The 26,072-nt window shown below is 36.8% G+C and overlaps 1 protein-coding gene across 1 annotated transcript in view; it reads right to left on the bottom strand.

Moving 5' to 3' along the window:
* Positions 1-26,072, bottom strand: part of TBC1D22A (TBC1 domain family member 22A) — a 179,427-nt gene that overhangs the window by 100,165 nt on the left and 53,190 nt on the right. The window contains exon 9 of the mRNA XM_054839726.1: positions 13,753-13,862. Coding sequence (XP_054695701.1) covers positions 13,753-13,862 — 110 coding nt within the window. The remainder of the gene's footprint in view (positions 1-13,752; positions 13,863-26,072) is intronic.

The following is a 26,072-nucleotide window of genomic DNA, read 5'->3' as shown; positions in this document are numbered from 1 at the left end:
AAAATACCAAAGTAGATTCCAGTATTTTCAACCACGTATATCAACGAGATTCTTATTAGTCACTCTGATGCATATTGTAACAAATATACTCCATTTCTAATCACCACATGCAGCCACAGTACCGACAGCTATCTGTTCGAAATATTACTAACTTACAATGGAGTGCTAAAAAGAACACAGATACTTTACAAGTGCACATTAAATCTACTTCCAAAGCAACTGTTCAGTACGTTCAACATATCTCCATGTTACTTTAATTTTAAATCTCTTCCAGAATACTATGAGCACTTCATAACAATGAGTCTGTAATAAATCTGAAAATCTTTCTTTGTGACTTCTTCAATTATTTCAATTACACATGGAAAACGGAATGTAAATAGCATTTGTGGGTGCCATCTGGTGTAAAAGTACAAAGGCAGCTGTAAGCATACACAGAAGGAATCAAACGCATACTGAGTATTATATATAAATATAATAACATATGTATATTATTAATTATATATAATAAATTTGTAAGTGTAATATATACACATATATCCTTCTGTGTGTGTATATATATAAACAGATATATACACACACACACACTCTTTATATATTTATACACACAAATGAAAACACACTATATTACTTTTTCTACTCATTACTTAGGAAATATTTTCAAGTTTCAAAACGCAACTTTTCATAGAATCATAGAATGGTTTGGGTTGGAAGGGACCTTAAAGATCATCTAGTTCCAAACCCCTGCTGCGGGCAGGGGCACCCTCCACTTTTCTTATCTACGTATCAGAAATTTTAACATTTTAGATCCTTTGCCCTTCCGCACTGATTTATATATTTTAAAATATATAGAAGGAATTTCAGAGTATTAAAAGTTGTTTCCCAGGGTCAGAAAATTAAACAAATTTGCAACTCTCTAAGCTAAGAGCCCTGGGGATACAATGCTCTCTGAATGACACAGAACCTTACTGCACTACTTAATGTATTGCACATAAGACCTCAACTACAGTTACGATTATCAGGATACTTTCTATTTTGAAAATTCAGATTTTGCAGGCTTTAACTAAACAAAGTCCCCCATCTTTTCTTTAAATAGGTGATGACAGGATAATTTTAACAGAGGAAGAAAGCTGAAGAGGAAAGGAAAACAACCTTTTATGTCATCATGGAAGGACAAATAGAGCCAGTCAAATTGAAAAGAAAAAACACTGTCAATAATTTGAAGATAATGACTGCAGCCAAGCACAAATATAGGCAGAGTGCTTCTAATCTTTTCAGGTCACACACGCTGTTCACCAACAATGTACTGATGAAAATATCAGAACCATTTACAGAAGCAAATGCAAAGTTTTGACACAAAGTCTTCATGTGTTGTTTGCTTGTTTTTAATAAGGTTTTACCGATCAGAGCACTTTTAAATATAAAGGATACATTAAGTAATCTGTATATGGCATATCTACAGCTCTATGTTTTCTACTGATGTATATTTAAGAATTCCTATACATCAATTTAGATATGTTCAAGTAAATTATCACATGAACAAAAGATGACAAAAAAAAAAAGCTTTCTGACATTTTTCTCATTATGTCAGTGTCCTGGTTTCAGCTGAGATAGAGTTAGTTTTTATTTCTAGTAGCTGGCATAGTGCTGTGGTTTGGATTTAATATGAGAATAATGTTGATATCACACTGATGTTTTCAGTTGTTGCTGGGTAGTTGTAGTGTCTACACTAAGTCAAGGACTTTTCAGCTTCCCACGCCCTGCCAGGTGCACAAGAAGCTGGGAGAGCACAGCCAGGAGAGCTGACCCAGCCTGGCCAGAGGGATATTTCCGACCATAGAATGCCATGCTCTGGATATAACTGGGGAGGCTAGCCGGGAGGTGGGATCGCTGCTCGGAAACAGACTGGGCATCGGGTTGCAGTTTTTCTCCCTTCTGCATGTGGTAAGCAATTGCATTTGTGCATCACTTGTTTTATTGTTATTATTATTACTATTATTATTATTCTCTTCCTTTGTTACCCTATTAAACTGTCTTTATCTCAACCCACGAGGGTTTTTTTCCATTCTCCTCCCCACCCCCCTGGGGGCAGGGGGAGGACTGAATGAGCAGCTGCATGGTGCTCAGTTACAGGCTGGGGCTAAACCACGACAGTTAGAAAGGGATCTTCTCAATTTTAATTTTTCAACTCATTTAAGTACTTCATTCACATTTGTGAAGCCTCTAAGCAAACTCCTATTTAAAAATCTTGGTTCACCTTGCTCCCAATGTTATGCGAAAATGTGGGGGCAGGTGGGAGGGAAGCATGACACTTACATGATCATAGCCACCATGTATATTAACACTATCAATGGTAAGCAGAGTTTACCCAAAATCTCTCTTGAAGCTGGAAATTATAATGTAAATTGAATCTTAAATACAGTTCAGGTGAGAGAGAGTGCACATGCACAAGAACACACATACACACAAGTGTGCTGGAGCACGCTGTGTGCACATATATCATATTCCACAATTACTCCAAGATACTTCCTTTAAACGAAAAGATCTTTCAACCTTTGTAATAATTAGGCCTGACTCTTGAAAACTTAAAAATTTCCTAGGCTGTAAGAAAGAGATTTACAAAGTGTTGCAGCCCAAAATTTTCTACACTGAAAACGGTATTTTTTTTCCTACATAACAGGATGGAAAAAGCAATATCTTATTAAAAAGTAGGTGCTGATTCTCATGTTATAATAGTATCCATAGTCTCAGAATCAAAGACTAAATCTTCTATTGGGCTATGTAATGAAACCACAGTTTTACACAACTCAATATATTATAAATTACAGAAACTGTTAAAATAGCAATAAAAGAAGTGCTCAGGGTATATTTTTGGATTATGGTAGGCCAGACAACAGTTCAAATCTGGGTAAGAGCTAGAAATCATAAATACGGCCACTTAAAATCCCAAAAGCTGATGCTGTAAATTTTATGTAGACGATAAAATATTTTCATTCTGAAGCATACTGATAGCACCATATATTTCATCTAAATCACAGAAAACAATGTCTTTTATGTAAGTATTGAGAACCAATTACTACTAGGTTTGTTCTCTTCCTGAAAATTTTACTCTCAGTGCCAGGTTAGCAAACTGCATTATTGGCTTCCAAAGAGACACAAGCTCCTTAAGAGCTTCTGAAGACACCTGCCCTGAAGAAAAACTACAGCCCTCAGGATACCTCCTCCTGATGCCCTCAATTTTCTGTTACCTGAAGTCCCAACAAAGGCTTATTGTTACAAACTTAAAATTGGCTAGTGGGCCAAACAAAACCACCACCTTGTGTCTTCCCTTTTAAGAGCAGTCAGCAGCAAATGCCTACAGGCGACAGTAAGAGCAAAATAAGGCTGCAGTGATACGCTTGCAGCATTCTTTCAGTTTCCAGCGCTGAGACTTCCCTAACTCAAGGTGGTATCCTGGTAAAGTTGTTTAAAGATTTTTCAACCCAACTTCAAACTGTTCAGGTTCTAAACCCATGTAAAATGCTTTGCATCTTTTGCTAAGCAGCCCCGCAGCTTAGTTACTCAACCACTCCTCTTTTTTTTTTTTTTTTTTTAAGCCTATCACTGAGCAGTATTACAAGATACTGTCTAGGTCTTGCATCAGAAGAGATAGGAAGCAACTACTCCCTATTCACCTTCTTCACACAGCTCATCATTTTAAAGACTTCTACTACATTTCTCCACTTAGTTAAGGCATCCAAGCTGAAGAATATAATCCATCACCCAGAAACTGTTCTATACCATTGATCACACTTATCTTGCTCCATTATTATCTTTTTTTAACTTTCAATATATCATTTCAAAATGGCATGGACAGAAGGGATTAGAACAGCATACCGCATGCTGAGGACAAGGTCATTTTAGGTTTTAAAAGTAGCAAAGTAATGTTTTCTCTTTCGATGACTACTTATATAAACCCTTCTCCTCCCTACGTGGTAACAGGCAATGCTTCTACCATGGATGCTTAGCTTCTTTATGAACTTCTGGTAAAGGACTTTATCAAAATGCATTACAGTTTAATTGCATTTCCAAACAGTTGTTCACAGGCTCACTGATTCCTTCCAAAACCTGCCAGATTTGTGCTGCTCTACAGGAGTTATAGAAAATATTAAATAATATGGGTTTTATCCTTTAACCACTAATTCTGGTTATTTTTATACTTTCTACGCTTTCCTGATGTGCATGCCTAATTGTCTGTGCTCTCCTAAATCCCCTTGAAATCATTTTCAAAATCTGATGCCATATCCACCCCATTCCATTCCTCTCACACCAAAGCGGTTTTTATCATTGATCATCTTGTTTACCCATTACCAGAGACCCTCATAGGAGATAATCACAGATATATTTCAAATTGAGCAGAGTTAGGAACTGCTTCTGAAATTCTTACTGTGCATCCTGATGCACAGTATCCTAGTGATGCATTCAATCTTCTCAAGTGATGGGGAGGAATAGAAGTCTTCCAGTGACCAAGCAAGCCACTAGAAATTTCCAAAAGATCTCTCATGGAAAGGGGCTAGTCCAAACTCAGCAATTTTCATGCAAAGCTTACTGTTGTGGCATATTCCTACCATACGGTTTAGTGATATCACAAACAATAGATTAAATTGCAATTCCTCTAAATCAACGTACAATTTCTACTTTGCAAAGTAGACACCGATGCTATCTCACTCAGGCTCATTGCTAATGACAGTCTCAGTGTAGATGAGTTTAAAAATGTCAACAAATTAGATTTTTTGTACAAATGATTCTTCGAACTCAGATTTCGGTACATCAAGAGTTTCAGGATCTACTTTGAAACAATGTGTATGAGGTCAGATCATCAACAACCATGATACAGTCCTTAGCTGCTCAGACTAAATCGACTCAGAACCATACAGGAAGACCATAGCAGATACGCTTTTTTTACATTTTAACTATTCCAAGTTTTGAACAGACAATAACAGACATAATTTAATTACTGTCACATCGAAAGAACAGGACTAACATAACAACTGTGTTAATTACATTCCAACAGCTCCTACTTAAAACAACTCTACTGCCTGAGTTTGTTTATTAACTGCCTAGCATTGTTCAATAATTTTATTTTTTTTTTCCAAGTACTAATAAAGTCTTCAAAGACCTCTATGAAGAGGAGCTTCAAACAAGACTTTGAAGATCTGAAGGACCTTTGGAAAAGGAAACAGTCACACAGGATGACACAATACTGAATGTATTTTGCCCTCAAAGAAGTCTGCCCTTAATGGTATTCACTCTTAACAGTAATTTAAGTGTATTCTGTGTAAGAAAATTCTCTTGAGTTGAGAAAGGCAAAAGCTGCTTACGGAAAAATTTCTAGACTCTTGCTCTACTTTGAATCTTCTTTTCCTTTACTCTAAGTTTAAAACACCATAAAACAGTATTTGCTCCAACAAATTATGTCAGAAAAACAGAAACAGACATCCAAGCATGAATAGAGAAAGGATTCTGGATAGAAGTACCTGTCGTGGCCATGCTTAAGTTTCAAAAGATCTGAGTCTCAGCTATGGCATGCAGAGTAACAGAAAAATACCACTGTGGTGGGTTGACCCTGGCTGGGGGGCAGGTGCCCACCAGAGCCGCTCTATCACTCCCCTCATTCACCAGACAGGGGAGAAAAAGTACAACGAAAAGCTTGTGGGTCGAGATAAGGACACGGAGAGATCACTCATTAATTATCGTCACGAGCAAAACAGACTGAACTGAGAGAGGAGATTCATCTAATTTATTACTAAGCAAAACAGAGTAGAGGAATGAGAAATAAAATCAAGTCTCAAAACACCTCCCCCCACCCCTCCCATCTTCCCAGGCTCAACTTCACTCCCAGCTTCAACCTCCGCCTCCCCCCTCAGCGGCACAGGGGGACGGGGAATGGGGGTTATGGTCAGTTCAGCACACGGTGTTTCTGCCGCTTCTTCATCCTCAGGGGGAGGACTCCTCTCATCCTTCCCCTGCTCCAGCATGGAGTTCCTCTCATGGGAGACAGTCCTTGATGAACTTCTCCAACATGAGTCTCTCCCACAGGGTGCAGTCCTTCACAAACTGCTCCAGCGTGGTCTCTCCCACAGGGTGCAGACCTTCAGGAGCAGACTGCTCCAGCGTGGTCTCTCCCACAGGGTGCAGACCTTCAGGAGCAGACTGCTCCAGCGTGGGGTCCCCCACGGGGTCACAAGTCCTGCCAGCAAACCTGCTCTGGCGTGGGCTCCTCTCTCCACAAGTCCACAGGTCCTGCCAGGAGCTTGCTCCAGCGTGGGCTTCCCATGGGCCACAGCCTCCTTCAGGTGCCTCCACCTGCTCCAGCATGGGGTCCTCCACGGGCTGCAGGTGGAATCTCTACACCCCCTCATCCTTCCTCCATGGGCTGCAGGGGGACAGCCTGCTTCACCATGGTCTTCACCACAGGCTGCAGGGGGATCTCCGCTCCGGCGCCTGGAGCACCTCCTCCCCCTCCATCTGCACTGACCTTGGTGTCTGCAGAGTTTCTCACATCTTCTCACTCCTCTCTCCAGCTGCAAAAGCTTTCCCTAACTTGGTACTTTTTTTCTGTCTTAAATATGTTATCACAGAGGCGCTGATTGGCTTGGCCTTGGCCAGCGGTGGGCCCGTCTTAGAGCCGGCTGGCATTGGCTCTGTCAGACACAGGGGAAGCTTCTAGCAGCTTCTCACAGAAGCCAGCCCTGTAGCCCCCCCCCCCGCTACCAAAACCTTGCCACGCAAACCCAACACAACCATTTAGGGTTATCGTTTGATAAGTGATTACTAAAAATGTTGAAGTTGTCAATTTCTCATTAGAAGAAAAGCCATTCTAGAATCCTGAACAGGCACAAATGCCAGCCCTAATTGTGGAACCTATTTCTCCTGGAATTTCTCATGTTTATGACTTTACAATTAATATCTAAATTTGAAAAACTGGATATTTGAATTTTAAATTGTTCATAATTTAGAAATTGCTTTACGGAAGCCACTGATAATGAAAAGAATAAGAGTAATCCCAAGCTATCATTTATTCACCAGAACAGAAGTCTCCAATCAACAGTAAACTCACTTTCGGCAAGACAGAGCAATCTGTTTGGAATCATCAGCAGTAATCCCTATAACTATATTTCTTATCATTCATAAAGTTTTGCAACACAACTTACACTTGAATTCTAAAATAAAAAACTGTTACTTTTATAAGTGTTATAAAATACAATTCTGATCAAGCATCTATTGTGTTTCCTTAGAATTAGCATAGCTTCAAGAAAGAAACCACCATGTTTTGTCATTCTCAGGATCCAACTTGGACAAGACACTAGCATAAAATGAACAATCTGAATTTCTGGAAATTACTAAACAGTTATTACCATATAGAAGTTCTGTCTCACAGATGGAGTTACAGTGATCGTAGCTGCAGGAACAGACACTGAGCATGAATATGCAGCTCAAACGTTAAGAGAACTATGTACAGAAATAACTACTGCTAGCATTCCTGATAATTCCTGACAGGGCTTCCACATGTCTAAAACACACATCTCTGACTGGCATTAGGATCTGTTTATACAGAAATTGGGGCATGACTGCAGTACTGTCTTTCAGTATCAGCTATATGATGTTAGTGGAGACTCTGAAGACAGTTATATCATATATCACATTTTCCCTGAACACACCACATTTGTGGTGCTATGTTCAGCTGAGGAAGGAGGAAGGAAAGACTACTTTCTCCATTTGGGTAAGCTTACCAGAAGGCTCTGGGCTGATGCATACTCAGAAATCCTAGACAAGCTATCTCTGCATTTGCACAGGTAGACCCTGCGGTACCTGTGATAGAGAAACTTGACCCATGCCTGAAAGCACATATGCATGAGATAGGTGGTTCACATGACAAGAGACAGGTAACAGACACGTGGAGACACTTACTGTACATATCCCTTATATCTGTCTATCTTGGCTAATGAACCCATATTCTCATATATCAGATCTGCAATTTATCATAACCCTAAACTAGCTACCCAAAACAATTGCAGACATAATCAAGAAACTTGTCTTGCGGGAAGTTAATGGAAAGGTACAAAGAAAGCTATCTTTGACCTATTTTTTCCTTAAAAATAAATCTTTGGAAGGTTCTGTAAAGAATTTTCAGAAGAGAGAGCATCAGTTATTTCTGTACGTACTTCTCAACATTTGAGCTGCATATTCATGCTATTTATCTGTTCCCACAGACCTCTGAAAGGCTTTCCAAGCAGCGTTCCATCCATCCATCCATCCGTGATTCAGACTTGAGGCACACATTAGCAACAAACTTTCCATAACCCAGGAGCAAGAAAGAACTTTGCAGGATTCCCTTTGCAGATCATAAATCTTGCTATTTAATCAGTCATAGAAATAGCTAATATATACCTCAGTATAATCCAGTCCCTCAAAATTAATCATCTCCCTTTTATTCTAAAAATTCCCAAGCCCTGATAAGTAATTATATTAATATTTTATTGCTATTTTTAATACATCTGGTTAGATCATTATGCAATGCATATATTTCCCCTTTGGTTATTTTATTACCATTATATTTGAACTTAAAATGAAGAGTTATACTCTATTTTACACATGAACATTACATTTTCAGGTGGCACAGATCAGCATGAACTTTTTACTTGAATGTTAACGGGACTCTGTTGAGGAAAATGTTATAAAGGATGATTTAGTAATAAAAAAAGCTAATTACAATGGATATATGGAAATGTCTATTTAATTAAGTGGAAAAAGTACTTATCCTAAAGTTCTAGTTTTCCCCCATGCACAGACATTATTCCTACAGACGAAAATGCAAAAATACTCATACTTCATCTACAGTTTAGAAGCATTCTAAAGACAACCAGCTTTACCATAAGCATGGTGAATGGACATCGGAAACATTTTATCTGTTGATTGTTCAGCTTGAAATGCAAGACAAAATAGTCTTGGAAATTAATTAGCTATAAAATAAACCTAAGAATACATGATTCTTATTCACAATATAAAAGCACCAAAACACTGTTATACAGATTACAAAAGTGAAATTACCAACTAATGTGTTGAAAATAATCAAGAATATCTTATTTGGACATATTTTGCACATGACCACATACACCCTCAGAAACAGGTTTTCATAAATCATCGTTAGAGCATCTTGCAAGAACAGAGGCTGGAGACAGACTGGCTGGGGAGGAGTTCTATGGAAAAGGACCTGAAAGTCTCAACAGACAGCAAGCTCAGACTGAGCCGGTGGTACACCCTGGCAGCAAAGGCAGCCAGCAGCCTCCCGGTCCAGTAGATGAAGAGAAGTGATTATCCCCACTCAGCGCTAATATAACGAATGTGTGTAACAGATTTGTTTTAACACACTCCGGTCAGATCTGTCATTACCTCACCCCTTCATGCCCCAGAATGACTGCTGTGGTTTGACGCAGAAGGAAGCTAAACGCCACACAGCCATTTGCTCAATCCCACCCCAGTGGGATGGGGAGAGAAATAGGGGAAAAAAAGGTAAAATTCATGGGTTGAGATAAAGATAGTTTAATAGGACAAAAAAGGAAGGGAAAAGAATAATGATAAAAGAATACACAAAACAAGTGATGCACAATGCAATTGCTCACCACCCGCCAACCGATGCCCAGTCAGTTTCCAAGCAGTGGCCACCTTGCTAGCTTTCCTCCTAGTTTATACACTGAGCATGACATCATATGGTATGGAATATCCCTTTGGTCAGTTGGGGTCAGCTGTCCTGGCTGTGCCCTATCCCAGCTTCTTGTGCAGCCCCAGCCTACTCATTGGCAGGGGAGTAAGAAAAGCTGAAAAGTCCTTAACTGCTTGGCAATAACTAAAACCATCAGTGTGTTATCAACATTATTCTCATCCTAAATCCAAAACACAGCACTGTATCAGCTACTAGGAAGAAAATTAACTCTATTCCAGCTGAAACCAAGACAACTGACCACTGCTTTTTTTGTTTTGTTCTGTTGTCAGGCAGCTCAGCTTTGTGAATCTGGTCACAACAGGTAGCACTCAACAAGGGACAGACAGGAACAAGCATTCTGGTGCAGCCAGGAGCATAGGATTATTACAGTTTGATGTAAATTAGCATATGCCCTTTGGGGCAGAATTTGATCTTAAGTTTAATGGTTCCAGATCCTACCTCACCCATCCCCACCTAGTTCTTGCCCCCCACCAGTGGATCTGGTGATCGTGCATCCAGAATGCAAGTCAGTTAGAATCATAGAATCATGCAATGGTTTGAGTCGGAAGGCACATTTGAAGTTCGTGTAGTCCAACATCCCTCCATAGGCAGGGACATCTTCCACTAGATCAGGTTGTTTAAAGCCACATCAAACCTGACCTTGAACACTTCTAGGGATGAGACATCCACAACTTCTCTGGGCTCCCCCATCATAAAAAAATGTATTCTTTATGCCCAATCTAAATCTTCCCTCTTTCAGTTTAAAACCGTTGCCCCTTCACCTGTCACTACAGGCCCTGGTACAAAGTCTCTTTCCACCTTTCTTATAAACCCACCTTTAAGTACTGAAGGGTCACAATAAGGTCTCCCCGGAGCCTTCTCTCCTCCAGTCTAAATAACTCCAAGTCTCTCAGCCTTTTTTTATAGAAGAGGTGTTCCAGCCTTCTAATCATAATCACAGAGGTCCTCTAGATGCGCTCTAACAGGTCCATGTCTTTCTTGTATTAGGGACCCCTGAACTGGATGCAGTACTCCAGATGGGATCTCACAAGACGAGTAAAGAATCATCTCCCTCGATCTGCTGGTCACACTTCTTTTTATGCAGCCCAGGATACAACTGGCTTCCTGGGCTGCAAATGCACATTGCTTATTCATGTCCAATTTTTCATCCACCAGTATCCCCAAGTCCTCCTCTGCAGGGCTGCTCTCAATCCCTTCATCCCTCAGTCTGTATTGATATTGGGGATTGCCCTGACCCAGCTGCAGGACCTTGCACTTGGCCTTGCTGAACTTCATGGGCCCCACTCCTCAAGGCTGTCACGGTCTCTTTAGATGACATCCCTTCAGTAAAACAGACTTTATTCTCTGGGGTTTTTATCCCCTTCCTTTCAATGAGCTAATTGCCTGTTGGATTACTTCTCCCAACCAACTCAACCTGCAACTACCTGAGCCCTCTATCTGACAAGTAAAGTGGTATCAACACAGAAGGGAACCAAAACATCGGAATGGGAGAAAAAAAACAAGCAAACCCTTTCATTTCAGCAGCATGTTGCAGTTGCACTGAATTAACATCACCAGTCACACCACAGCTTTCAAGCCTGCTTTTGACAGATGAGTGCATCCTTGAATATATCCAATTGATAACCATTTGATTTATGTAAGACCTTAAATTTTCATCAATGCAGTTTAATTGCATTGCAATTAGTTTCAATATTTTATCAGAACTTGATGGTTTTGTATGAAAACAGAATTTTAAGGAGAAATTAAGTAATCTCTGAAATTCCTTTTCTATTTAAAAAAACCCCAAAAAACCAAACCCAAAACAACAGAGCAGGAGGCCTGTGACAGAAGATGTTCCAGAAACAGGTAAAACAGTTGGAGGGTTTGCGTTTCATTAGCTGTCTTTCTTCCTTTCAAGTAGATTTCAAGTTCTCACTTTTTTGTTTATAAATTCTCACATATTTTTGATATGTGGTCAAATATTTTAAAATATAGTAGTTCTGAGAGATTCAAATAAGCAAACCAGCATTTTTTTACAGGAATCAGCATGACAAAAAGACTGCTTTTCAACAGTACTCCACAAAACATTGAGCTACTACTCATTTGACCTTTAACCAGGAGAAATACACATAAAATACCTTCAAAGAAGATAAAGACTTCTGTTTGTTGACTCAATTTATAACAATTTTGTCAAAAAATCTGTTACAAGTTTAAATTCACAATATGCCGTAACTAATGAAACATTAATATTAAAACTTAAGTCAGAAGCAAGAATATGTTAAAGCACCGTCAAAAATACTAAGTACTGTAAGAAAGAAATATCTATCAAAAAACGCAATCAAAGTAAAGCATCTGGAAAACATTAATTTAGTTTCACTGAAAAGTACAGCTTCAATTCATAGGAATTTCTGCAGTTATTCATATTTTATGATGATTTTAATAATGATTGGAGGATAGGCATTTTCCACACACATAAATTCAACCTCCAGGGTCCTTGCTACAGTAAAACCACTTGGAGAAACAAACCCTCTAATTTTCAAGCATTTGTCCAAAGCATTTCAGAACAAATAAAGTTACATGGAACCTACCAAAAGGACTGAATCTAACAGGTGCAGTAGAAGCACTTGTCTATCACCTCATCTTTTAAGAGAATGTTAGGAATAAATTAATCAAACTATTTCTATCCCTGTAACAATTTCTACTGTCACCAAAATAATAGTGAAACAGTTTCAGAGAAAAGATCCTCTATACTATAGAAGTAGCTCATCTGAAAGCAGAGAATAATCAGAAAGAGAAGGTATGAGCATTAAAAAAAAAGCAGCAACGTGCTAAATATTTGTAACTATAATTTATTTTCTAATCAGCTTGCTGAAAGCAGCAAATGAACCCTAACTTCAAACATCTGCCTACCAAACATCACTAAATACAATTCTTTATCGCAGGTGCAAAATAGAAATCATCACCTTTCAGAAACTTTAATATTTCTATCAAAGGTCAATTTTGGTCCCATCATAACCCAGCAATTCACAACAAGTGTTATTTCAGTGCATATATTCTTACAACATCAGATTATTTTTACTTTCTAGCAAGATTCAAATGTTTATCTCAAATGACACACATCTGAAAAACAGGTATTAGATACTATTTGATGCCTATTGCAACACAAAGCCTACAAAATTTAATTCAGGTAACTTCTACATAAACTGGAAAGTCCAAAGCTTCTACTTTACCGTGCATCAGCACTGCAGCATGAAGTGTTTCAATATGCTAAATATTAAACACAGATGTTTGGATTCCCATTTAATCTATGGTAGATCATATGGATTCCTCCCTCACCTAAATGCAAGATATTTAGCAACATATTTACTATTTCTTGTAGATCCTTCTAATCTTCATAAACTTACATGCAAAGGAATGCAAACATGTACACACAAATCCACCATTCTTACTCTGTAACTTGCTGCATTTAACAGAAAATTATGCCCGGATCTATAGCTTTTTGATGTAGAATAAATTCAGACAACACTCAGTGAAGTAGCATAAGTATCAAGCTTTAAATGGATGTTTTTTCAAATAGGAAGATAATTTCAGGAACTATTAAGACAGCAATTGTTTACAGGTTGCTCTATTAATGACTCAAAAATGAATAAATGAGTCAGCTTTTCATCACCTCAGTGAGACAATTTTATACTTGGCAACTTGAGCAAACATTCTCCACACTTGGTGACTGGGGCGCACAACATGCCTCTAGAATTCAAGATTTCAGCTCCGCTCTAGAACATCATACTACAATGAAACATGTAGACATTTTGATCAAAAAAAGTTGCACAATTTTTTTTTCCTTTTTTTCCCTTAATACCATGCCAAAACTTGCAGCAGATTTCTCCAACAGGAAAATCTACTTCTCCCCTGTTTTTCATAGATGTACTCCTTCTCAACAACCTTAAAGTAGTTCAAAGCCATGACATTAATTGGTTCTCTCCACTGCTTACAGACAGGAAAAATCAATTTACCTGAATACCATCAAGCAACTTGCTCATGCACCAATAACTGTCAGCTTCTATGTTCTGCAGCACTTCTTCAGGCAGACTGGAAACATCAAAATTTTCTACTTCTTCTTCTTCTGTTTCAGGAAAAGAGAGAGAGAGAAAGACAAGTCAATGAAGTGCACAGAATAAATAAAGCAAGGATGAGGAAAATAATTGAAAATAAAGACAACCACCATTATCTTCTAGTCAGAAACTTCAACACACATTTACTTTAACAGGGACTAAATGAATCATTTATTGCTCAACTGTGTCATCTAATGGCTTTAAATGTTAATGAATACTTAATTTCCTGCAGACTGTGAAAATCTCAAATCATGCCTGGTTAACCAGAATTAATATATAATAAATTACTTCATTCTAAACATTTCACACCTGAAAGAGGATCATCAGAAACACTTTGAGAGCCCTCAAGCTATGTATGAACAATCTCTGCAGAACATGCCTATGTTTGCACCAGACACACCAAAATATGTTGCCAGTCTTGACAGAAGAAAAAACCCTGAAAAATACTTTTTAGAAAACCAGTGAAATTTATCTAGAAAGCTGACTAGAGCTCTTCAAGGAGGATTTGTTTTTCAGGTAAGCATTGGAATCAGAAGGAAATCAGACAAAAGGAAACAGATGATTAACACCCCACCCCAAAAGACCTTCATGATTCTCAATACTGGAAAAGCACAGAACCCCAATGACATCTAATTCATGGAAACTGAGTCTTTCTGTTGTCACAACACAGGTGTGTTAAATCAAATTCACATTTCACTATGAACTAAAATTTTACCACCTAAGCCACGTCGTTTTATTTTTAAACCATGGCATCTGAATTAATCCATTTTGAAAAGAACACGGAATGTGCTGCCTTGCCAGCTAATTCCCAAAGCTCCCATACAGCCCCAGAAGAGAGTTTAACATGAGCGGGGAATGCTGAGTAAATGTTGTAGCTTCCTTCCTGCAGCAGCTCACAGTGCCTTACTGTACCAAGATGAGAATCAAAGCAGCATCTTTCCCAGCCCTGGCTGCTTCTCAGAGAAAGGGAGGTGAGGAAGAGAGAGGTGTTTGATCCTACTTAAACAGAGTATGATATACCAAAGAAGGAATTTCCTCTATTACACAATTGCAAGGTAGCATAGAATAAATAGTAAGAGAAAACTAAAAATGTGTTGTATCTTAAAACTCCTCTATTATCTGTCCCATAGCTTTGCAGTATGTCATTACAGAAGCCTAAGTACATCTTTAGGTTGTCACATTTGATTATGCTACCTTAAAGCACTTATTTGTCAATAGGTAATAACCATGAGCATTATACCTGTTATAAAATGATTTTAACAGACCAGTGATTTTACCACTACTAGCAGACACCGGTAGCAAGGTGTTACCAAAGCATTCTTGTTTGCGCTGGTGTGTATATGTGGGTGCGCATCTCAGAAGGGATCACCAGTTCTGGATTGTGAAATATTAATAGCTGTAGGACAAGGAGATTAGGTCATGCTAGTAAAACATTAGTTAAAGAGACTTTATAAAATAAAAGCACATGATCTCAGAGGTGGCAGGACAGTAAACAATGCACCAGCAGTCACTTATAGTTATTAAAGGAATCCCACCTTTGCATTGGAGTACACTTTTAGAAACTGGGTTTTTAAAACAAGATCTACAAACAAGTATCCAATATGTTTTAAATACTCTACGTAATAAACTCAGATATAACACTGCCTTGCAAAACGATGAAGAAAGAGTGAGTAGCAGACTGCGATAGCAGATTTTTGTAATAGCAGATCCTTTTGTGAGGAAGAAACTCTTTGCCCAAAGTCAGCAGCATATTTCTCCCAGCAAAAAGGAAGACAAATCCCCCAGAAATCAGTATCATACTCCTCTCCCGGCAACGGACAGCAAGTTCTCACAATACTCTATGGAAAACACAGGTAACAGAGGCAGTAACTGGGAGGTAACACTCCCCTCCAACATCTGTTCCATTGCCATCACTTTCTCTAACAGATGCCTCTCATTAAAGACAGCTTCTAGAAGAAACTTGGGTTCATTTCACTTATTAAATCTAACCCTTTCACAAAAAGCATGTTAAGAGAAAAGCCTAGCATAATGGAAAAGATAAAATGTTTTCACAGTAAAGATGCTTGAATACAATGGATATAACAAGAAAGGATTGAAGGCAAACGGACCAACATCAAGAAAAAACCCAAAAAATCTAGCAGTGAAGAAACCTAACTCAGATTAGACAAGTAGCTAAGGTGATGTACATTTGGCAAAATTACTCCAAATTGAAATGCCAGTTCCGCTGCTCAAAAAGAAGACAACAGTCTCTCAAAGTCCAGAAAAAGTAGAAAATTATTAATAAAGAACATGTTGACATTAGTAAGTCCACTAACAGAAAAATTACCTAAGAGTACTCACAAGATTTAATCACAGAAAGACTGAACATTATTAGAATTAACATGGACCAAAAAAAGTCAATTTCAGATGACACGTTTCATATGAACCTGTGAAAAATCAATATTAAGCATCTACCTAACTCCCTCCAACCTGATGTGCCTTCAGATTTTAAAAGAAACAAGAAAATCCCACAATTTTGAGCCAAGAAGCTCTTTTTAACAGTTCAGAAATGAAAATTAAGGATGAATATTCCCATTAATTTAGAAGATAAAGACTTTTCCAGACAGAAAAGAAGATGAATTATGTATCCCCCACAGCAGGAACAAATTTTTTGGTATGTCCTATACATGTTAACTCATAAAAATGTCAGAGTTATATAGTGTCCCAGTGGAAAAAATATTTAACATATTATTTATTATTATTTAATAAAAATAATAGTTAATATTTTTAATTTTCATTTTATTATTTTAAACAGTGAAAAAAGGAGTAACTCATTACTCTCTCTGCCTCACAATGTCTACAGATGCGATAATAAATGAACCAGAGTTCCTCATATTTATGTAACACACAAACATTATTGAACTTCATTCCCCTTGAAAGCAGCAGTCTTCAGGCCCTCTTTCACTAAACACTTGCTGTAAGAATGAGATTACGACTAGTTAGCTAGTGTGCTCCTTTGCAAATTTCCTGCCTTTGAGCACCTTTTCTTTTCATGATACTGCTATCACATTGCTGAACAAAAAGGAAGTTATAAACCGTAGCACAACACAATAAGTCTTCTACAGGTAGGCATGAAAAGATAACAATGAAAGACTTTCTATCTTCTCTTTTTCATCTTTCTTATCTTACCTCTTTTTTATCCTTCTCTTTCAAAATCTACCATTTCACACTATATACTCATATCAGGATTTAAACCAGCAAAAAAGCTGAAAACACACCTAACCATCGAAGGTGGGCGTTTTCACCGTCCTTCACCGCCAACACAAAAAACAAGTGGTGATGCAGTATTAGCTGTCTTGTTCTAAAGCAGAAACCTACAATAAATCAGATGAATCACATCCAAAGAAAATCCTGTTTCTCGATATTAGCTATAACTTGAACTTAAAAGGATTGCCTCAAAATGCAGACCTCTAAACTGTGGAAATCTAAAATTAACTGAAATTAGACTTTAAACGTCCATCAAAAGACTTCTCATCCTGTGACTGAACTACCTGCAACAAGTGAAAATGACAGCCTGCAAGAAAACAACTGTGGTTTGAGAAACAAGGCTGAAGCAACTTGGGACAGCAGGCACCCCAGCATTAACATTCTGGAAAAACTAGGTTCTAATTGTTCTAATACGGAAGGACTAGCAAATTAGGAAGACATTTTTTAAATTTTTTTCCCAGGAAGTAGAATATAACTTTCAAGAAACATCATCCAATGGTGCCAACTATTTTTCATCACAAGTACATTCACCAAGTACAAAGAGGATATCAGGACAGGTCCTTCTGAAAAGGACATAAGTCTGACATAAATTCATGTCCCGGAATAGGCTGTGATAGATTTAATTTTCTTCCTAGCGGCTGGTATAGTGCTGTGTTTTGGATTTGGGATGAGAATGGTGTTGATAACACACTGATGTTTTAGCTGTTGCTGAGCAATGCTTACACCAAGTCATGGACTTTTCAGCTTCTCATTCTGCTCTGCCAGCAAGGAGGCTGGGGGTGCACAAAAAGCTGGGAGGGGGTATGGCCACGACAGCTGACCCAAACTGGCTGAAGGGATATTCCATACCATATGATGTCATGCGAGGTATATAAACTTGGGGGAAGCTGGCCAGGGGGCTGTTGCTGGGGGACAGACTGGGCATTGCTTGGTTGGCTGAAAGCAACTGTTTTTCATTTGCATCACTTATCTTAATTGGGTTTTATTTCTCTCTTTTTGTGTTATTTTCCTTTTCATTACAATTTGTTATTATTATTACTTTATTTCAATTATTAAACTGTTCTTAACCCACAAGTTTTTCTCACTTTAACTCTTCCGATTCTCTCCCCCATCCCATCGGGGGGGAGTGAGCCAGCAGCTGTGTGAGGCTGAGCTGCCAGGTGGGGTTAAACCATGACAATTCACTGTTCTAAGTAGAATTCTCATAATTCCACAGGGGGAAAAAAAAAATATTACAGATGGAAAGGTAACTATTATCAAGTTCCTTCTGCTCTAGTTTGGGTGATCCTATAAATCAAAAGATGTAGATAGCCTTTAGGAACCATCCAATTCTTTCACTAAAAGGATCCATAGTCCCTAAATATAATGTCACAGAGTCATAAGCTCAATCATTACAGAAATAAAAATAGCACTTTTAGGAAGTACTCATCCAGCTTTCTTGTTCTCTCTCCCCCTTTGGAATAGCCATTCAAGAACATTATGCTTCTCTGTGGCATATACTGACTGATATCTAGCATTTTCATAAGCCTCAAACATAAAATAAATATTCAGGATTTTGTATATGTTTTTTAAATATATAAGCTACTTCCAGTCCACTTTTCATTCTCATTGTGCTTCTCATGCATCACTAAGTCACCTCTTCTAATGTCACAGAATAAAGTTTTGAAATTAAAAAAAAATCTAATTAAATGTGTAAGACAACTCAATTGTATTTCAATTAACACTAGCAGTATTTACCTCATGTAAAACAACTCTCAAACTTTAGCTTAAAACTCTGCAACCAAATATTGCAAAGAGTAAATCTAATAAAAGATATACTAAAATACATTTTTCATTAGATCAGCTAAGAAGTATATATTTTATATATGTTCTATTAACTGGTACTTTTTGATTTAAACGTGGTGCATGCTGAACAAGGAGCTACACTGTGGAAGCCATCCAGACAGTAAATCTAATAAAGAAGGCACAGCATCACAAAAGCCACCAAACAAGCAAGAGCTCAGTGATGTGCAATGGTTTCTGCTGCATCAATTCACCTTAACTTGCTGCACTTTATTGAGGAAGTTCAAATCTGAATCTGAATATTTGAATGACCCTTTCCCACACTACAGCTGAAGTAAAAAAAAGGCCATCCACTTTCATGACAAGCTCCAATTAAAGAACATTTGATTGGCAGAATAATATGCAAAATAACAGTTTACATATTTAACATTTATTCAATTATTTGGGTAGGCACATTGTGCAAAGTGCTGCTTTTTCCACACAGTTTTAAGGGAAAAAGCAATCAAGTTGCATGTTACTCCCTCTTTTTTTTTTCTTTATTCGTATGAAGAAACAAACACACTAGAGATGTTTAGAAAAGAAAGGAATTTCAGGGCAAACAATAGAAGCAGTAAAAATAACCATCTCAAAAGTACATGAGATTATTTCAAGTCAAGACTTGTGTTTGAAAACAGAATTGCAGATTCTGGTTTTAGATAGCTTTACTTTTATTTTCATTGAGTAAGACTAAGATCATCGATAAATCATGATTTTTTCTTTACATACACCCAATATACAAAATAATACATATAAACATTAGAAAGGTTAATTCTCTGAACATCTTAAAATTGTTCTTTTTGTAGCACTGATTTGTGCAAATGTATTTCTCACCTAACATATAAAAAGTATTACCATGTACTTCAAGTCCAAATAATATAGCTCTTGCAGAGGTACAAGGAAATCATTCTGACTCTACATGCACAGCTCTGCATAAAGTTTACTTTGTTGTAATATACTTCAGATGCTGTATCTTCAGACAGACCTAAAAGTTACCAGCTAAGCATGCAACCTACAAAACTACACACATATGATTGCATGCAGAGGTGCACAGTAATATTTCCTCATCTAGAAGATCTTACATATTCCACTTCCAAAGCAGTCTTCAAAAAGCTTTATGAAACAGCTATGCAGTCACTGCTGCTCTAATGCATTGTTTTTCTAAGGAGATCAGGACATAATAGACCATTTAAATGTAAATTCTCTCAGTAACAATTACCTAATTAAATATGTACATAACCACATCAATCTCTCTCATTGAAAAAAATCCTAATTATATATTTATCTGATAGAAATAGCTTTTGAGCTGTTAAGGATTAATCACCAAAGTTAAAACTTCCCTTTCTTTGTGATACTGCAGTCACAAAGGTAAAATTTAAAAAAACAAAAAGAACTCAATCATCTCATCAGTCCAGGCTCAGGTACACATGACCTTACCGCATTTCAAATACTCCCCTATTACCAGTCATGTTCTCACACACACCATGTATTGTTGACCTGACTGTTTTAACACAGTTGATAATCTTACACTTATTTTCAGTTGATCTGCCACAATTTCCTTAAGATGCAATAGGAAGCAAGATAAATATCTTTATACTTCAGTATAAGAATGGTGTTTTAAACATTAATCATTTTATTTCATTAATATTACATCTCTAAATAATTTTACTGCTCATGGGGAATGTTATAACCTCCTTTAACCTGGAGAACAAGGTAAATTGCCATCTCCAAAAACACCGAAAGCTTGATTACTTTGACCTAAGTTTTATTCTCATCAAAATTAATGTATGACCCTGCAAGTACTCTCAATTTGTTCTATCCAAAAAGAGTAAATACTTCATATACTTATTCTCTCATTCCAGGTTCTGCATAACAGTAATCAGTAAATCATTGAGAGACTTCTTTCAGTGGGCCTACATGCTTGCCAGGAAGATTTTTCTACTAAGGCTTTTTCTAGACTAGATTTTAATGGCAAATTTTTTGTCCCTACACTAAGTAGTCCAGAGCTTACCCTTAATTCCTAGTCATAAACCACTGCACATATCTACACAGAAATAAGCCTGTTTTTAAGAATGATAAGTTTATTTGACAAACAAGGAAGTTCTCATGTTGCAAATTAAACAAGTGACATCGGTTCCTCATAGGCTGCAGACCGAGATTACTGCTCAAGAATTCAGATACAAGAACGATGAAAAATATCTTTATTACTTCAATAACTCTACCATCAAAACAAGGTACACAAGGGAACTAAATAAACCAGGTGGCACCACCAAGTCTTTGACCCACAGAACTTGTATAATGCCAAATACAAGACTGGCAACCTCTTACACAGGTGAGAAATCTGGCAAGTAAATGCAGTTTACATAGGAAAAAAAAAGGTATAAGCCACATCCTTATGTATGACATTATTGTCAAACAGGAGTCTTCAAAGCTTGTAAGATGACAGCTCTTCTTAAAAATGTATCTTAGCAACAACGAACAACACATTCAGCACAAATTCTTCTCAAAGTAATCACTTCAATATGTTTGCTGCTGTCAACCAAAACAGACTGCCAGGGAGAAGTGGAGCATGGGATACCAAATTACAGGACTAGTAATTAGCATCCACTATGCATGATGAGCACAGGATGCTGATGAGCATTTTCTTAGAATGCCTGATAAGAGAGTTTCCTGAGAAATCCAAAAGGTGCTTAGAGAATAGGAAATGAAAGATTAAAGGGTGAATATGTCTCCCAGACCACATTTTTTAATTATCTAGTTTGTGCTTAACTCTTAATTTTTTAAAGCATCGAGCCTATGGATGCACATATAAACAAACACGCAGTGCACAAAACAGCAAGAATGAGATAAACCATAGCATGGTCAAACAAGGCTAAAGGAAGACTCAGGAGGACACGCCTTGCTTGTGTTAAGGTATGGGACTGATTACAGGCCTATTTTAGAGATAGTCACTAGTACTACATTTTTTTTTAAAACGGAAGTGCCTTCAAAAAGAATCTATAAATTAATGTAGATTTTAAAAGGAATTATTTACTGGACAGGGAGGAAAAAAATCAGCTTCACTAAAGGCCAAAATGTATTTAAAAGATTAAAAAATTCTATGTATCTGCGTATGCAAGGGTGAATTTTAAAAGTACTGAAAATTAATATAACTTACCCGAAACTATTAAAAAAAGACAGTCTTGAATGTAATTACTTAATATTAAAAGATGGGCAAAGACAGCTCATTCAAACAATCCCGTAAACAGTAATATGTTTAATATACTACCTCGATAACCAGAGTAAGGTTCAACTTTAACTTAAATAAATATAGAAGTAATAAAAATTATCCAAGAAATTGTATGTAAATATAAAAACTTTTAAAAATTCAGAAGCGTAATTTTTTTCAGTGATGAAAGACTGAAAGAATTGCCACTGTCAAGTAAGCTCAGCAACCATTTACATACGACAATAACTCTATATAAGCATAAATTCACCCACTCATGAAGAATTTTTTAATTTTAACTTATTATTGTCATTGAACTGAACAACGAAATACATTCTTAAAGAAAAATGGATGCCAGGGGAAATAACTGTTCTTCAGTGACATTGTACACACAAGCCTATGATTGTGGCAGTTTGCTGCAAATCCAAACTAAGCGATATTGGTCAAATTTCTTATTCAAAATGACATGCTTCCTTATTTTGTAATCTCCCATGTCATTCACAGCTAATAAGAATGAAATGGACCTTACAGACTTCTTCCCTTATTTATAACAGAACATAAGTACCATCCATTATCTGCACTTCTTAGCACAAATTGCATATACTGAATTAAAAGCATATTTGAGGAGAATGAACTTGGGCTGCACAGGCAACACTACTTCTTATATTGCTTAATTTTTGAGTGGTTTCTGTAACTATCTTAATCTGCTATGATTTACAGTTTCCAAACAAAACGGCATCTGTGGAAAAAAGAACCACAAGGCTTGCTTTGTTCATGAGATTCAATCTTATTTTACATGCTGTATAGGTATTTATCATTAAGGTAAAGAAATAATCATACCACAAGGTACAAATTCTAGGAAAAAAACCTATTCCATCTACTCAGAAATAGGAGTATGGTTTCTTTATTTTTCTTCCCCTATATTACTGTGAGAAAGGTAGTGTCTTTAAATTGCAGTTGGACTGTAACAAAGTTAACTTTTATTTCATAATTAACTAAAGATAGAACATGCAAATCAGTTCAGAAATGTCTTTGATGACAATTCATAATTGTTTTTTTAAAAAGTATTTTTTATTAAAACTAACATACTATAAAAGCATTAAATATTTTCTGTTTCTATGAAATAAGGAAATTAAAACATGTAGAAGAAAAATTGTCTTGCCAAAGACAACCTTGGTGTGGTTTTTTTGTTGTTGTTATTGTGCTTAAGTACTTAATTTTTCACTTCTGCTTTATAATTTGTTTTTCACAGCTTTAAGTAGAAATTAAAAATTTCAGATTACTCAAATTAGAAACAAGCAAAAAAATCCCTGTACTGACGAAAAAGCCCAATTACTTGATGATTGCTATGATTAAAAAAGGTTTGCAATTAAACTACAAGCAAAGCCTATTCAAATTAAAAAGTTTCAGCACACAAACTTCTGACAACTGTATTTAAATTGGTTTGAAATCTATAACTAACCATATATCTTACTGGAAACAAAACAAAACAAAGTTCTTTACAACTATGTTTAAAGCACTGATCCAACTAATTCGAAAACCTTCCCTTAGATGGAGATGCTACTCATCTATACAACAGTATCTGAATGTTACGGTCCTGACATTTGTACAGCACATTATCATTACTTAAGTAATTCTTTCTCTTTTAGCTTTTCTTCCTGCGCATTACTTCATAATAAACACAAAAAGTTGTGATATTTGGATGCCAAAAGCCATTAAAGTAATTTCCCAGTCTGCTGGAAAGCACGCTTGAGAAGATTTAGATCTGAAAGTATAACCACCTCTGTGCTGCTTCACTACAGAAAGATGAACGTTAATTATAACTGTATGGAAACCATGGGGGAGAGTAAAACGAATGCATAAGCCACAGCTAAAATATGCAGCTCCCTTGGAATACATGTCTCTCCCATAGTTACCTTAATTGTAACTAATTTTCTCCCTCTTCACAATTCTTTCATTTTTATACCTGCAGAAATCTTTTAGTTTCTCTTCAATTTCATTTTACTGCTTCTACCATTATTCAAGATCTTGTTTTCCATTTATTCCCATGCCTCAACATTTCCAGTCTGTGGTTTCAAATGAAATACTTTCACTAACCTCTCATGACTTCTTCACAGTGCAAGTCTATTAGTTTCTTAATTGCTTTCAAAAATGAGACAATATAAACCACAAAAGGTATTTCAAACTTAATAGAAACATACTATTTTTTTAATGTAACATTCGTATTATCAAATTCATTTAATTTTAAAAATTCTGGGAATGTGCATTAAGCATCATGAAATAACACACCTTTAGACAGATGCATTTCTAAATTTCTAAATACACATACAGATGCAAAACAAACTTTAAAAACAGATAATTAAAATCCAGATCAGTAATCATATTTATACACTTAAACACATCATCCTATGTGCTAAAATAAGTTGTTAGCAGAATCTTTTTTATATGCATCAGAAATAAAAATCCTTTTTCCTCAAGTACACCGCAGCATACTTCAGAGAAGGAAAAAAACAACCAAGAAAAAAATCCAAAAAAACCCAGAAGAGCTAGAAGTAAATACTTGAATAATACAAAAATACTGTGATTTTAAGAGATAGATATGAGTTAGCCGAAAACCTCAAACACTTAAAATCAATAGACTAGTTCTGTCTTATTTATTCTGATTACTAATGACAAAAGTTTTGAGCTTGTTTTTTCTTATGAAAATGTAAATATTTAATATAGAGTACAGTTAGATACATAACTGTCAGTCAGAAGAAAATCCATATTGAGCCTCTAAACTACCCGAGACACTTCAATTTAAACACAAGCAAGATTGTGGATCTCCATATGAAGAACAGTAGAGAATCACGGAATGGTTTGGGTTGGAAAGGACCTTAAAGATCATCTAGTTCCAACCCCCTGCCATGGGCAGGGACACCCTCCACTAGACCAGGTTGCCCAAAGCCCCATCCAACCTGGCCTTGAACACTTCCAGGGAGGGGGCATCTGCAGCCTCTCTGGGCAACCTCCCAGTAAACATTTCTTTGAAAGAAAAAATAAAAATCACATAGCTAATGGAGCAATAGTTATGACCTACCAGACTTTCTTAGAGAGAACGGAAATGCCTGGTAGTAGCAAAAAGATGTGGAATGAACTTTCAGGAAGAACAGAGACAGCAGAGACAACCTGTAGTCTAAGAAGCAATTCTGCTCACCAGTCAGCAGAAACAGAAGATAAACTAGTATAAATATGCTACCTCAGCATTTTTATAATTCGTGCATTTATTCACAATATAAAATCAAATTAATGAAACTTGAAGGTCTTGAAGAGTTCTTCTAGTAAAACACAGAAGGTAGCATGCTGAGTAACTCAAACTGGGTGAATCTCTCAGTGAGCTGAAACCGTATAGCCAGGAAAAAAAGCACAGTCAGAAAAAAAGCAGACTTTGTAGGATGAACATGTATCTTGTCAGATCAGCTGAAGTAGTACAGAGAAGAACACGAGACAAGTTTACAGACACAAAAGCTGCTTTCATGTTCTGTAAAGACGTATTACCATATTACAGGAACATTAATTTCATTTTGTTAGAAACCTTTGATTCATCCCATTTGACCTTAGAAATTTCTTATTAAATTAAAGATTTGTTCTACACATCTCTTACAGCAAAAATTGAAAAAAATTCCTCTCATTCTGTCCCTAAGACCAGGTCTGGAAAGGTTCTTTACAGGAAACATCTAAGCAAAGAATCCACGCAGCTCCCCTGCTATGTTTTGACATTTCACAGGTTCTCTTCACGCACCTCTCAGACTTTCTGACTCTTTGATAGGCTTCCTAGCACCAATATGATTGAAGGAATTTTTATTAGTAGCTTTCAAGTCCCTACCTGCCTGTTCCTCTGAAATGTAAAACCATGATAGTCATCTAAAAGGAGATTTAACTTCCTGGGCTTATAAATTCCTTACCATTTTTC

This window comes from Grus americana, chromosome 1 (assembly GCF_028858705.1).
Source record: "Grus americana isolate bGruAme1 chromosome 1, bGruAme1.mat, whole genome shotgun sequence".
NCBI classification, from domain to species: Eukaryota; Metazoa; Chordata; class Aves; order Gruiformes; family Gruidae; genus Grus; species Grus americana.
This window is presented reverse-complemented; position numbering and strand designations above follow the sequence as displayed.